We start from the raw sequence: 14,997 nt of genomic DNA, 5'->3' as shown, positions 1-14,997 counted from the left end.
AATAAACACTTATTAAGTGCCTACTGTATGCCAGGCACTGTGCTAAGCATTCTTCATGTCCGTACAATTCTGACAGCAGTTCATAACTCAGGGGGCCTACTCACTCCCCTCTAGACACGGTCTACCATGGCCACATCTCCCATTTCAATGGTGTAGGATCACAAACTCTCCATGCCTTAGTAGACAATTTCTTGAGTTTCTCCGGCTGAAAAATTCATTACTTGATGGGCAAAATTATGGTTATAAGCCATGCTGAACTAACTAAGCTGAATTTTGGAAAACAGATGTATTGCCCAAGCCATACTCAAAGCCTGGTAGGATATTCCTGAGCTTTTATTCCATTAGCAGCAACTCCAAGAACTCAGCATCACCTCTACAACATGAGGTCTCATAAAAGTAAAATTTGAATGGAGTTCCTAATCTAGCACATCACAAAATGTGAGCATGATAACTAGAAAATTATCTCTGGTTACAGATGTGTACTTGTTTTTCTCTTAGTATCAAAACTAAGGGCTGACTCTCCTTCAGGGATTCTTTTTCCTTCTAGTGACTTAGGTATTTGTGATTGTTCATATAAAGAGTTTTGGGATTCACACGTACAATTCTTCACTTTCAAGTTATACTGACCACTAGGCCCATTCAGTGGGTTTATTTCCCAGTTTTTCATTCATTCTAGCATTCTTGTCCTTCATAATCTGTTTTGACTACAAGTCACATCTATTCCAGATAAGTGTAAAATTGGGGCAGCATTCTTTTCAAAAATATTTCTGGCTTTTCGTTTGCAAGCTGCAAGTAGTCAAAGGATATGAAGAAATAATTTTCAAAAGAAGTGCAAGCTACCAATAACCATATGGAAAAATAATCAAAATCACCAGTGATGAGAAAAATAGAAATGAAAACAGCTCTCAGGTTTAACACCTCACACTCATCAAAAAGGTGAAAATAATAAAGATGGAAATTGCTAATTTTGGAATGATTGTTGGAAAACAGAAACACTCTTAACTGTTTACTGGATAAATTAATTAGTGTGGTTATTCTGGGAAAGAAATTGTAATTAAACAAGAAAATTCACTATAATGTTTATATCTTTTAATCTATCATTCCCACTTCTTGGAACATAATCCAAACAAATCAAAGAAATAAAGATTCCATTTCTACTAAAATATTCACAGAATCCCTTTCTATAGTTAGAAAAAATCAGAAATGGATCCTCATCTGACAAATTATAGGATATGAATGTAAAAGAATGTTATTGTTCCATAAGAAACAATTGATATGAGGAAGTTAAAGAAAGAAGAACAGTTGTATGAACTGATGCAGAGTACATAGAACCAGGAGAGCAATACACGCAAAGGCCAAGAATGCTCCTGTCACTCCTCCTACTAGAAGGCTGACTCTGCCACATCCGGCTCTGGCCAGCCTTCAGGAGAGAAGGGGCCATGAGGCTGCCAAAAGTGGAGCAAACCAGCCCAGATCAGGAATAGAGTTGGTCAAGGCTCTTGTGCCCATCAGTAGTAAGATCAAGCCTTTGATGGCCTCTGCATTTTCAGCCTAAGCAAGATAGGAAGACCCAGCCTTGCAAAGAGAAAACAATTATACCAATGTGTATACAAAGACTCCAATTATGTGAACAAAACACAACAGCGAAAGCATTAAAAGGTCGGCAGATTCAGATGAATTTTAGTTACCACTATTGATTTTAAAGAACCATGATGAAGTACACTTCCCTTGCTCAGTGTAAAGGTGAGGACCCTTGGGAACAGAATGGTCTATATGCCAGCATATAAGGTCATCTTGTCATTTACTTTTGCTTAATTGTTTTGCCTTATTACAAGGGGGGATAATATCAGAAAATGGCTATGGTATAAAAATCAGAAGAGCATTAATAAATGTTTTATTTGAAAGAGAGACTGGGCTTTAAAACTGGTTCCCATTATGTCACTCAGGTTTCTCCCACCTTGATGTCATGCTTGTGGAATGCTATGATCCCAAGGGTGACCAATGGAATATTCTGCAGACTCCCATTTTGGAAGGCCGAAGCGGCCCTGGTTGTGCCGTTCTTGATGACAGCATTTATCTCGTAGGAGGCTACAGCTGGAGTATGGTATGTGTTTACTTCTTGCCTTCATCCTCACTGCTTTCCCTTACAACCAGAAATAGTGCTTATTTTCTGCTTGTTCCCCCAGAGGTTAGCATTCTAGCCTGAAGTCTCTCATGCCTTTATTTATTTATTATTTTTAGGTTGCTTTACTTAGATTTACAGGTTCATTTTGCAAAGTTGCCATTAATTGTTTCTTAGGTTGTATCAATTTCTATTTTCATGGTTTGTTTTTTTTTTTTTTTGTATGATGAGAATATGATCTGAGAAGGAACGTTCTTGTTGGGTGTATACACCATTTCGTAATTACATTAGCTGTGCCAAGGCAAACGCACCCAGCTTACACATGACTGAATATTTATATGTGCCCAATTCTGGAGGTGTACATAATAAACTGTTTACAACAGTGTAGAAACAAACTGGACAGAACTTAGAGGTGTGTTTTCATCAAATAACTCCCACTCCTCATCTCTGTTCCATCAATAAGCAAGAAGGTTCTATATTGAGGAAAGGAAATTTTGTAGTCTGACTCCTAAGGTTGGTAAGGCAAATAAAACTAGTAATATTGTTTCCTAGTTTAGATGGCTCCTTTAGGCTATGTGAATAGACTTAGGGGAAGACTGGAAGATTTGTTTGTATTTTTCTTTCCATTTTCAGCCTTTCTGTAGGAATTTCACACTTCCCTTCCAGATAATTTCTCCCTCTTCTCCCCCATCCCCTCCTTCCCCAAATAGCCAAAATACTTCTGTGGGGTTAAGGCCCTGAGGCAGTTATAGGATATGGGAGCAAAATCATTGCGGCAGGTATTCAGATAATTCAAGAGCCAAAACAACTTTCAGTTTAATCATTTGAATCTTTAAAAAAAAAAAAAAGACATTTTTTTGGTCTTGACTGTCTGGATAATTATTTCAATATTTGAGCAGTTCATTTAAGCAAACTTGTCTTAACAACAGGGGTAATGCAGAGGACTGTGATAGATACCATGAGATCTTCCTACACTTCACTCCCCTCTCTGCTCTGTGTGACCCAACTACACTGACCTACTGCCTGGTGCCCTCACAACCCTCCATCTCCTACTCCCAAATGTTTTCGCTGGCTTTGCCCTCAGGCCTGGAAGGCACTTCTTCCTCACCCCCACTTTTAGAAACTCTAGATTCCTTCAGAACTCATTTCAAGTGTTACTTTCTATATGAAGCTTTTCCCCATCTGCTAGTGAATTCCTTCCCCAAACTGTCTTGCACGTGTGCGAGCGTGTATGTGTGTGTGTGGTGTGTATGTGTGTGTGTGGGAAGAACAGAGCATGTATATGTATAATATGTATGGATGTATGTATGTGTGTATGTATGTATATACACATATATAGTATCTATGTATAGTATAATTACATGTGGTATGTATGAATGTAGAGCACATGTATTATTGTGTACACACATGGACATGCATGGTGCATCTATGTGTCTATACATTGTATTCTATATGCATATATACATGTTGTGCATTGTATATAGATTGGTGTGAGTATGTGAGCATATGTTAGGCATATATATGTGTGTATATACACTTGTGTGCATGTATGTACACACATATATGCACATGCACATGCCCCATACACACATGTGCATTGTGAATCACAGTATTCATATATGCATATGCATATGAGTATATATGTGTATATGTGCATATATACATAGGTACCTGTGTATGGATATGTTTAATGCATGTATGTACCTTGAATGTATGCATATACACCAAAGTGTGCCTATATAAATATGTGTATGCATATATGCATATGTGTATATACTCCATTATGCACGTGTATGTTACACAGTACACACATATATATGTAGTGTGTATGCATATGCACATGTGTATGTGTACGTATACATTGGCACGTACATATATTGTCTCCATCATTAGAACAAAAGGTCTTTAATGACAGGGACTTATTCACTTTTTCTTGGCATGGGCAGCACTTAACCCAGTGTCTGTCACATAGTAGGAACTTAATAAATGCTTGACTAATAGATTAAGAGAGATTTTTTTGAAAGTTTTGCTGACATAATGCCTACCCTCCTGGTGCTTACAATCTAGCAGGGGAATATGACACATAGATAACTATAACAAAATAATCTATTAGTATATGAAATAGATGCAAAGTTCTCTGTGAGGCCAGAGCAGCAGAATAGATAAATCAAGTCAACAGTCATTTATTGTACCCATACTGTAGGAGGTAGAGAAGTATAAATTGTTGTTTTTTTCCCTTAAGGGACAATCAGATCGATTTTCCACTTCTCAGTTAATACAGGACTAACTTTAGTGACAGTCACCAAAATAGATTTTGGTATCTTTGGGGGAAGTTTCCCTTTAAATAAAAATGGTCTAAAAACCCCTTCCTTCCATAAAAGTGTTTTGGGATGAAAGAGGGGAATAAATTCTCTAGAATTCACAGAAATAAATAACCCTGGATTTGTGCCATGCTTCAGTAAAATCTTCTTATTGTTTTCCAGGGAGCCTACAAGTCATCAACCATTTGCTATTGCCCGGAGAAAGGAACCTGGACAGAGTTAGAAGGAGATGTAGCTGAACCGCTTGCAGGCCCTGCTTGTGCCACAGTTATCCTACCAGCCTGTGTACCTTACAACAAATAGCACACAGGGCACATTGAATTGAACAAGTACCCCATTCTGGGAAGTGATGACAGGTGACACAAATATTTTAGTAGGGAAAATGATGTTCTACAGACACAACTTCCAAAACCCACCTTTGGGTTTAGATTGATGCTTTAAAGGCAAACTATAAAAAAAAAAAAATCCCCATTCTTGGACACATACCAGTCTTGTGAAGCAAGTAGCTAAAGACCATACCACACCTCCCATGTTGACAGACTGCCATCTCAGGCTGGTTTTCACTAACTTGGCCCAACGTCACGGAAAATCCTCGCATTGATCTTAACTTTCCAAAGGAGAAAGATAGATGTCTGACGACTGCCCCAGAGAGATCTAAGAGCAGTATTGTGCTTTGTAGTCTGCCTGCATGTGATCCGTGTTGATGTTTTGGAGATGTTGTGTTCTCTGAATGCTTCAAAAATTCACCCAGAATCACAGGAATGGCATCTTGGTCTGATAATCCTGAAGTCTGGTGGTTACACAGGCTCTGGAGGCCAAATAATTTTAGAAAAAGCACTCAAAGCTAACTTCTCTTCATCCACCCCCTGTCTTCCCAGCGTCACAAAGGAACTAAGCAAAGAGATGGAACTGGTGAGGAAAGGTAGGGACCCTGTTAGAGACCCCGTGGTTATTGCCCTTCGTTGTCATAAGCTACTCAGTGTCCCTAATTTTGAGGCCTTCATCCAAGCTATCTGTCCAAAAGATTTGAATTGAGCACAGGCTGCTGCTGCAGTCAATTCCCTGAGAATTGTACTCTCCCATTTTCAGGACCGCATAAGTAGTGAACACACCTGTCATTTGCTTCAAAGGCTGGGGCCGGTAAATTTGGTTATCATGGATTCAGATGAGATGTGACTCAAAGTTTGACCCATGGGAAAATCAGCCCAGATTGCCCTCTGCAACCCAGAGACCAGGAGCTAGCATGCTTCCTGTAAAGTACAATCTTACTTGTTTCTCTGTTGCTGAGAAACATGAAATTTTAAATGATTTAAAAGAATCACAGCAACTTCCATTTATTTTATTTTAGTTCTCAACAAGGCGTTGGGCCTCTCCCCACCCTCAGCTGGCTGGGGGACAGCACATGATTTACCATCATTATTTGCCAAACTGGGCACATCTTTATTGCTCTCGTTGGTGATGCTTACACACAGAGACAAAAAATTAAATTGTTCTCTTGGCAGTCACAGCAGCAGCAGGAATTGTCGAGGGGAGGGAGCAGGAGTGAGAGAGTTTACATTTGTCAAATCAGAAGGGGCAAAATTGGCAAGATGAGAAATTTCATTTTCAAGCTTTTAGGAGTCTAATAAAACACCAGTAAAAAAAGTAAGGCAAAGATATAAAAAGATAAAGAAATGGTTGGATCTTTTGATAAATAGATCCTTTAAAAGCAGTATGAGGCCACAAGTGGGAATGCTTTGGTAAGACTCTCTTATTGAGGAACATGGAAGGATGGAGTGAAGGTGCTCGAATCTGAAACTGTTCCTACAGTAAAGTGCAATCGTAATTGTTTTTGTATTTATTTGTATGTTCAGATCCAAAGGATCCCTTGTAAAAAGATATCCAGTGCAATCAACTTTCATTTTTTCCCTTGAAAGTATATATATAAAGAGAGAGAGAAAGAAAGAAAGAGAGAGTAACTAGTTACAGTGTTCCATATAAGAACCTCAGCTGATACTCTGATGAGAAGAAGGTTGGCCTCGGGGTCTTTTATGGTGAGCTGACACCTGCTCCCTCCGAAATGTACAATTTAGGCTTTTAAAAGGATCCTTGTCGTCCTTTGACTGGTTCTTTGTCTTATTTTTTCCTTTTCAACTGAGATAAATTTTAGCATTTATGAGAACTGTATGTAAAACTTTCTGTCTTTCAGGAAGGCATGACCAAGGAGAAAGTGATATAACTGAGTAAGTCACAGAGAATGTAAATTTTGTACAGTATTAGAATGTGTAAATGACGCTTGCTTGTAAGGGGAAAACTTTAAATAAAACTTTATGTACTAATTCAACTGTCTACCATATTGCTACTTATAAAGCATATGTATAAATATCTACATTAAATTCTTTGGAAGTTTTTTTTATCATGTAAATGTGTAATTTTTTTAAAAAAATTGTGTGGCAGTATTTAAATATGTTCCTTGACTAGAAAATATGTCCAGTAAAGATAGGCCTCTGACCTAGGGCACTTTACATTTCCTAGAAAAGAGACTGGGAGATGAAAATCTGAGTCAAATACATGTTTCCAAAGGGACATAATAAATGTTATATTATAGCAAAATCCAACATCTATTAAGTACCTACTGTGTGTAGATCACTGTAGCTTGGAAGTCATAGAAGCTGAGATGACCAAGGGTCCACTTGCCCAACTTTTAATAAAAATGATAATGATTCTATATTTAATCAAATGTGAACAATATACCTATACATCCCACTCTATAAAGTTTTCTGAAATGTATGCAAATCAATAAAACAGGGCAATATGTTAAATAATTGTACACAGTTTAAGACACTGATCTAAGAAGTCCCTAGAAAGGGCCTATGCAGGACAGAGGGAAGGTATATGGGATCATGAGGAAATAGAGGATTCCCTGTAGAAGGTTATGCAGGGCAAAGAGAAGCCACCTGAGGCCCTGAGCTAAGATCTTGGATATCAGAGCATCTCATGAAATAAACTGACTGTGTAACCTATTTTGTACCCTGCCATATGTATGCGCAATAATTAATAATATGGGGTAATTAGCAGATTTGCACTAAATTGAATTTCTGGTAATCAAGTACTTCACACATTTTTCCATTTATGCATATATTTAACAAATATTTACTTGTATATATTATGTTCAAGGTACTGCAGGGGGGTCAAAAATGATTTAGAATGTGGATTGTATTTCTATCCTGAATTTAGAGATAAAGTCAGCGAACATCAAACGTCTTCTATGTTTGAGTCACACGAGGTGGACATATTCACATCCAGAACTGGGACAGGGCATTTGTGCTCCCTACATGAGATTTGAAAGGAATGCCCCCTGTATGTTATCGTATGACCTGACTTAGAAAATAACCAATGTCTTGGAGAACAAAAATTTTTGGCTTTACAAGTTGTACATTTGTAATAAGCTGCATTAAAAATAGTAAAATGTCCCTCATTGATAGAGCCTCTGTCCCAGGGTACCAACATCTGTAGGGACCTCACTTCTGTATCACAGCAATCTCTGTCCCTTTTCTTCTCCTGGCCCCAGATGCTATCACCATTATAGCCTCTCCTGAAGACTCCCACCAAACTCCAAGTGAAGTTTGTCAGACCTGCTCAAGGAATCACCCTGCCAGCGTGGCTGCGTTTGGAATCAGATTGCCTTCTGCACTGCTGCTTTCACATCCCCGTACCTCTTGCTCAAATGAATTTGCCCTGCATGAAAAGATTCCTAGTTAGAACCTTGCTCATCGTATTCTACCGAATATTGTACCACAGGTAACTGTTTTCTTACCTATACTTAGTTTCACCTGTCTTCATACCTGCTTTTTTTTCTTCCTTTTATTAGTACAGGCTGAGGACTTTTTTTTGTTTTTTAACACTTTCCTTCAAAATTAATAAATCTTAATTGTACAGTGCCTTGCACATAGTAGGGACTTACTAGATATTGGAAATTAATCGAATAACTAAAAATAGCACTAATGAGCCTTCAAGAGCCTTCCTCTGACGGGACATTGTGGTGTAGAGGCAATCCTGGGTTCTCAAAGGCCACACCAGTAGATGAGAAGATCTGACAGATCCTACCAACTTGAAAAAGCTTCCATCATGAACACAACAGGACACATGTTTTCCACCTGAGGATGCACTAGCCAAGTTCAAAGAGTCTCATCAACCAACAGGCCACCAGGTGATGTTTTGGTTTGGTTTGGTTTGGTTTTACCCCCAGCATTTTTTATAATCTAAGATGTGGAGGCATGACCGTCATCAGTGATGGAGGCACCCACCCAAATGAAATGACAGATTCTTTAGACATTAGATTAAGATGACATTACAATGAAGGAGTTTTTCAGTCCAAGATGTCCTTCGGAAGAGTTAACATAGAGACAAACATTGCAGAGATTTCTCTTTTCCATTCTGCTCTTTCTCTTGTATCAACACTTGTTCATGTGAAGATTTGCATGGCATATTCAAAGAAAACTGGTTCCTATTTAGTGTACAACCTCCTTCAAATACAAATGAACTACCAGAAAATCAATTAGCATTTATTAAGCACTTACTGTGTGCCAGGTTCTAGAGATACAAAAACAAAAGTGAAATAGTCTCTACCTTTAAGGAGTTTTTAACCAAGCCAGAGAAGACAACCTGTACACATACAGATATTCATCTTTTTTAAAGCACAGTTCTGACCACAGCCATCAAAACTTCCTGGACCTCAGTTTCCCCAACTGTAAAATGAGAATGTTGTATAAGATGACCTCTGAAGCATCTTCCAGCCTTCATTGGATCGATAACAAAGGCCCAAATTCCTTAGCTTGGCATCCAGGGATTGCCACATAATCTGACCTAAGTTCAAATTTATCTCTATTTTTGCTCCTAACATAACCTATATAGCACCCAAACTGGACTACTCTTTGTTCCCCAGTTATGCTTTGTAATTTCCTGCCTCAACATCTTTGCTCATGCTCTCTCTCCTGAAATTTCTTCCTCACAATGAACACCTATTGAAATCCTCTCTATTCTTGAAAACCTAATTAAAAGATTCCCATATTTGATCCCCTACCCCAACTTGGAAGTGACCTCTCCTTTCTCTGGACTGTTACTCTATTTTCTTTGTACTCTTTTTATGGTTCTTACCACATTGTAGTGATTGGTGTTCATGTCTGAGTTCCCCTATTAGCTTATAAACTCCACATGGCCAGGGACCTTGTCTTATTCAAATTTATATTGACTGTCACAACTAGTATGGTGTTTTGCATGTAGAAGCTGGCTATAACATCTTTGCTGAATAATTCAACGGATAGATATTAATCTATCTGTATGCTTTGATTTAGATACTGCCAATTCAGAATGTCCGAGACAATGTTCACATATGTTTTTCATTATTCCCACCACCGAATTTATGCCACTATATTTGAAGACAACTTCTCCCTTTCAATAACATGTTGGGGTTTTTTTAATCATAAGAATTTGGAGATTAAGGGCTTCCAGATCTGCAGAAACACTACTAATCTGTGTCATCTTAGGTCCTGGTCCTCATTACCATTTCTTTTGGGAAATACTAAAAAAAATTTCCAGTCCCCTCTGGAGTGGCTACAAATTGTACTTTGATTGTGAGTTGGGCCAGACCACCAAAACATCCCTCCTTCAGGCCAGTTGGAATCCATGAAATTTGGCAAGAATTCTAGTCCCAGATTGGCAAATTTTTCTTCATAGAGTAGAAATGATTATAGAGACTATTGAAACCAGCTGGAATGGAAGGTATTCAATGTTCCTCTGGCAAGACTGGCTATGGTAACCTAATTCAAAGGCCAAGAACCTCCTCGCCAAGACATGTCTCTAATGGTCATTTAGGAGAAAAATCTCAGTCAGGCTTTTAGTTTAGACCACCCCAAAGTGTGTTTCTCCTCTTTTGAACTCTGACAGCATATATTATTTTTATAACTCAAGAGGTACTTGTCGTATATTTCTTTATATTATTTGCTATTTCTTCACACGTATTTTCTCTACCTAACTAGTTTGTAATCAAATTGTAAGCAGTGACCATATGCTATGTTTTTGATGCGCCTTGAGTAAAGTAGGTGCTAAATATTTTAGCACTTTCATTGGGCTCAGATAGATTGAATAATTTTTCTCTTGGTTACAAAGAGAATAAATGTCAGAATAAGAAATGGAATTAAAATCATTTAATTCTAAACTAGTACATTCAGTCCAGTCTTTGTCTTAAGCTAGCATCATTCATTTCCAAGTGCCATTGGACATCTCAAATTGAAATCTCAACAGCTCCTCAAAATCGACACGTCCAAAAAAGAACTTCCTTATATTATTGACTGACCCAGTGATTAGCACCGCAGTATCATTTAACCAATTAACATCAATTAGCTTTTATACAGGGATATCTGTTGAGAAGATATAACAAGAACAGAAGTATAAAATATCTCCTTCCAAAACTGAAGGCACATTATCTCTTACACCACCTTAGCCCCTGTTCTCAAGGAGCTCCACAGTAATGGGAGCTATCATATACAAACAACTATGTGCAAACAAGAATGTATGCAGGATAAATAGAAGATAATCCAAGAGGGAATGTACTAGCATCAAGGGGGATTGGGTAAAAGGCTTCTTGTGGAAGGTGAGATTTTAGCTGGGACTTGGAAACCAAATAAGACAGGAGGCTTAGACGAGGAGAGAAAGAATTCCAGACATGAAGGACCGGCAGTGAGGTAGGGAAGGGACAGAAAAGAGGCCATTGTTACTAGACTGCAGAGTGTGGGAGTGAGTAAGGTATAAGGAGACTGGAAAGGATGTAAGGGAACAGGTTATGAAGGGCTTTCAAAGTCAAACAGAGGATTTTGTATCTGATCCTGGAAGCAATAAGGAACCACTGACGTTTATTGAATAGGAGGGTGATGTGGTCAGACTTGTACTTTAAGTAGATAAATCTGACAGTTGAGTGGAGGATGGACTAGAGTGAAGAGAGACTCTGAGGTAAGAAACCCAATCAACAGACTATTGCAATAGTCCAGATGTGAATTAATAAGGGCTTGCTCTATGGTAGCGGAAGTATTGGAGGAAAAAAGATGGCATATATAGTAAAAATGTTCTCTCAGATTGGCTTATAAACTTATATATGTGATCACTCATATTCTGTATGTGTACGTGTTTCTTACTCACTCTGTAATGTCAAAAGTTCAGAAACACAGGATCATGGATAATGAAGATAAATCTTGCTGTATTAGAGCTGAAAAGGGCCATTTGGAAGAGAATTCCAAGCCTAATTTGAACACTTATTGGTTATGCGATCATGAGTGAGTACAACACCTGTGTACCTCAGTGTCTCTTATCTGCAAAACGTGGATGATGCCACACTAAAGAGCTCAGAGGATTGTTGTGAGGAAAGCACACTGTAAACCTTTAAATACTATATAAATATGAGCTATTATAATTATTTTTACCATATAATTTACCTACTAATTTTATAGTCTCCAGTGAGGTAAAGTGATTTGCCGAAGGTCATTAAAGCAAGTTAATGGTGGAGCCAGGAAAAGAAATGAGGATCTTAACAGTCAACCCAATGTAGCCTACCAAGAACTATTCAAGATGCCAGCAAAGATGCTTTTATTCTTTTCTCCTATGTTTCCAGAGTTATTTTCCTCACAACTTGTCGTTTCCCCTTCTTTTCTATTTGTATATGTATTGGGGAGAGGGGTGTTGTACATGCTTCCATGTTCCCCTTTTCATAAGCCTTAATCCCACCTGTCTACTTTCTGTGTGTGTGGGTGTGTGTATGTGAAAGAGAAAGAGACAGATAGAGAGAGAAACAGAGAGACAGAGACACAGAGAGAGAAACAGAGATAGAGAGACAGAGACAGCTCTCTCCCTGACTGGATTGTAAATAATGGCCATAAGTCAAATCAATACATTGGGGATCTGGAAATTTATCTGAGAAAGCTTTCTCCACCAACACAGATCATAATTCTTCTATAAGTCAACATGTAAGTTTCAGATTGCTTAAGACCTTGAGAAGTTAGATAACTTCCCCATAGTCACAATTAAGTAAATGTCAGGGATGGGATTTGAACCTAGGTCCTCCATTCTGTCCACTCTGCCATGTCACCTCTCAGGTGTTATAAAACCCAGATTCCTCAACCAACATAGTCATTAAGAGACAGCATGGCACAGCGGAAAGAGCAACGAACTTGGAGTGTGAAAACTTGGATTTGTGGGCCTGAGTTCGAATCCTAGCTCTCACTTCCAAGTGTCACCTTGAACAAGTCACTTAATTACTCAAGGCCCCAATTTCTTCATCTGTAAAATGAAGAAGGCAGACTAAATGGCTTCCAAAGTCTTCTTCTGCCTTGAATGTATGATCTGATTGAATTTATTTCCATTTTTGATGAATGACAATTTGCATATCTGTCTTTGAGCCAAAATTTCCCCTAGGTGATTAATGTGTAGTGTAATTCTATGTTCTTAAGACATATTTTCAAATAAGTATGAGTAAGAGTTGTTTGGATAGAAATCTGCCAAAACGCCCTATTGCCAAAGTCAAAAATATCCCAACTTCCTAAGTCTTGGACCATGTTCAGGAGAAGTCCGTGTTTCTGAAAGGAGGTGAGAGAGTGCACAGCTCCCTTCAAACTGAATGGAAGCTTTTTCCTATGGAAGGTCTAGCTCCTGTGGGTGGGCTTCAAACGCCTTCTCTTAATTAGCTCATGCAAGAATCTGCAGCACTATGGCTTTAAATAGACCAGGCTGTAGGTAAGGTTGTCCTCTTTCTAGTGGGAAACGGAGGGTTTTGTGCTTTACAGGTTGCTGGCTGTGCTGGATGGTTGGCTGACTTTTGCAAATTTTAGACTCACTGTGTAGAATCAAAGTTTGGGGCAATGCTTTTGTGCCAGATATGGTTTGATGCTTAGTGTTACATGCCTTGCAAGTACAAAAATATCTTACAAGTGGTGCAGTGGATAGAGTGCTGGACCTGGAGTCAGGAGATCTGACTTCAAATCCAGTCTCAGACTCATAGCTCTGTGACCCTAGATTAAGTCAATTAACTTCTGTACACTTCAGTTTCCTCATTTGTAAAAGGAGGATCACAACAGCACCTATGTCCAAGGGTTATTGTGAAGGTAAAATGAGATAGTGCTTATAAAGTGATTTATAAATGTTAAAGTTCTATAATAAATACTATTTATTAATTATAATAATAATTATTATTATTATTATTACCTGTGGTATAGATTTCTGATCTGATATCCAGATACAGTCATGAAAAATTAGAGCTAGAGACCTTAGAAATCACCCAGTCTAACCCCTTCATTTTAGAGATAAGGAAACAGACCCAGAGAAGATAAGTGAGTTTCCTGGAGTCACACAGCTAGTTAGGATAGAATCAGACTGGGAAGCCAAGTCCTTAAGAGTTATGTAATCTCTCTCTCATACCACTTGTTTCCTAAAATGGGTTCTGGGGCTTCCTGAGTGCGTCTAATTCACGCCTTCCCATTCTCCTCCACCCGACCACTTTAGCAATTCAAAAATTATACAACAGGACAGTAAACCCTGGGACTGAAATAGAAAGGGAAAGGAGGGGTGTGAGGGGGTGTGGGGGAGAGGGACATTTTCAAGGTAAATGGAACTAGGGTGACATTTTTATATGGAGTGGAAAGAATAAAGTGGTGGCTGGCCACATTAGAATTATAGAAATGCAGATTCTTTGACAAAAAGAAACGTGATACTTCATCTAGAAGGCAGTGCGGTGTACTAAAAGTATCATTGGACTTAGAGTCAGATGATTTAGATTTAAGTCCTGACCCCAACGTCTATAATCTTGGGTAGTCACTTCATCTCAGTATGCATCAGTTTTCTCATTTGTGAAATGGGGATAATAATACTAATAACCTACCTTGTGAGGCTATTGAGAGGAAAGCCCTCATTAAACTATAAAATGTGAGTAATAGTTGATATAATTATTGCTATTAAAAATAAGGAAGACCCACAAAATTGAATAAGATGCCAATAGGACTCTTGGCTATAGGTCTGAGCCAGGGAAAGTTTAAGAGAAGGTGTGAGAAGGAGCTGATAAGAGCAGGTAGTTAATAGAAGGATCTTCTAGCATTAATGAATTCCAAAGTGCTTGGACCTGCATGCGAGATTCCACTAATCTGCCAAAGCTGAGCTCGCAGGACCTCAGAAGACATATTCTGCTTGTGTCAGTGTTCCACACCAATTACAGATTTCAGAAGGGGCATTCGAGCAAAACCCTGCTCCTTAATATGTGAGCCAGCAAAGCTGTAACTAAGATTGCAATTGGACTGGGACAAATCTCTATGATCTTGATATATGAAAATCCAAATAGATGGTTTCCACAGAAATGAAAAATAAAAACATTTTCGAAATTACTTCTCCAGAATTAATCTGCAGCAGCCCTGCTCAACAAATGCATTCTATGGTGCTTAATAAAGCAGCCCCCCCCCACACACACAAAAGCACAAACAACAAAAAAAAAACAAGCTAAAACTGTCATGTGGAATGATTCCCTTAACTAACACTCAGCTA

General features: G+C 38.5%; 1 protein-coding gene across 3 annotated transcripts in view; it reads left to right on the top strand.

The window, feature by feature from the left end:
• LOC114054284 (kelch-like protein 14) overlaps positions 1-6,777 on the top strand; it is a 137,077-nt gene extending 130,300 nt beyond the window's left edge. For all 3 annotated transcript variants that reach the window (XM_027877478.1, XM_027877479.1, XM_027877477.1), the window contains exons 8-9: positions 1,947-2,104; positions 4,606-6,777. In XM_027877478.1, the coding sequence (XP_027733279.1) occupies positions 1,947-2,104; positions 4,606-4,746 (299 nt within the window). In that variant the 3' untranslated portion in view covers positions 4,747-6,777. The remainder of the gene's footprint in view (positions 1-1,946; positions 2,105-4,605) is intronic.
• Positions 6,778-14,997: the final 8,220 nt, after the last annotated feature.

This window comes from Vombatus ursinus, unplaced genomic scaffold, assembly GCF_900497805.2.
Source record: "Vombatus ursinus unplaced genomic scaffold, bare-nosed wombat genome assembly UNPS02014812.1, whole genome shotgun sequence".
Classification (NCBI taxonomy): domain Eukaryota; kingdom Metazoa; phylum Chordata; class Mammalia; order Diprotodontia; family Vombatidae; genus Vombatus; species Vombatus ursinus.
Note: the sequence above shows the minus strand (reverse complement) of the source record. Positions and strands in the feature narration are given on the sequence as shown.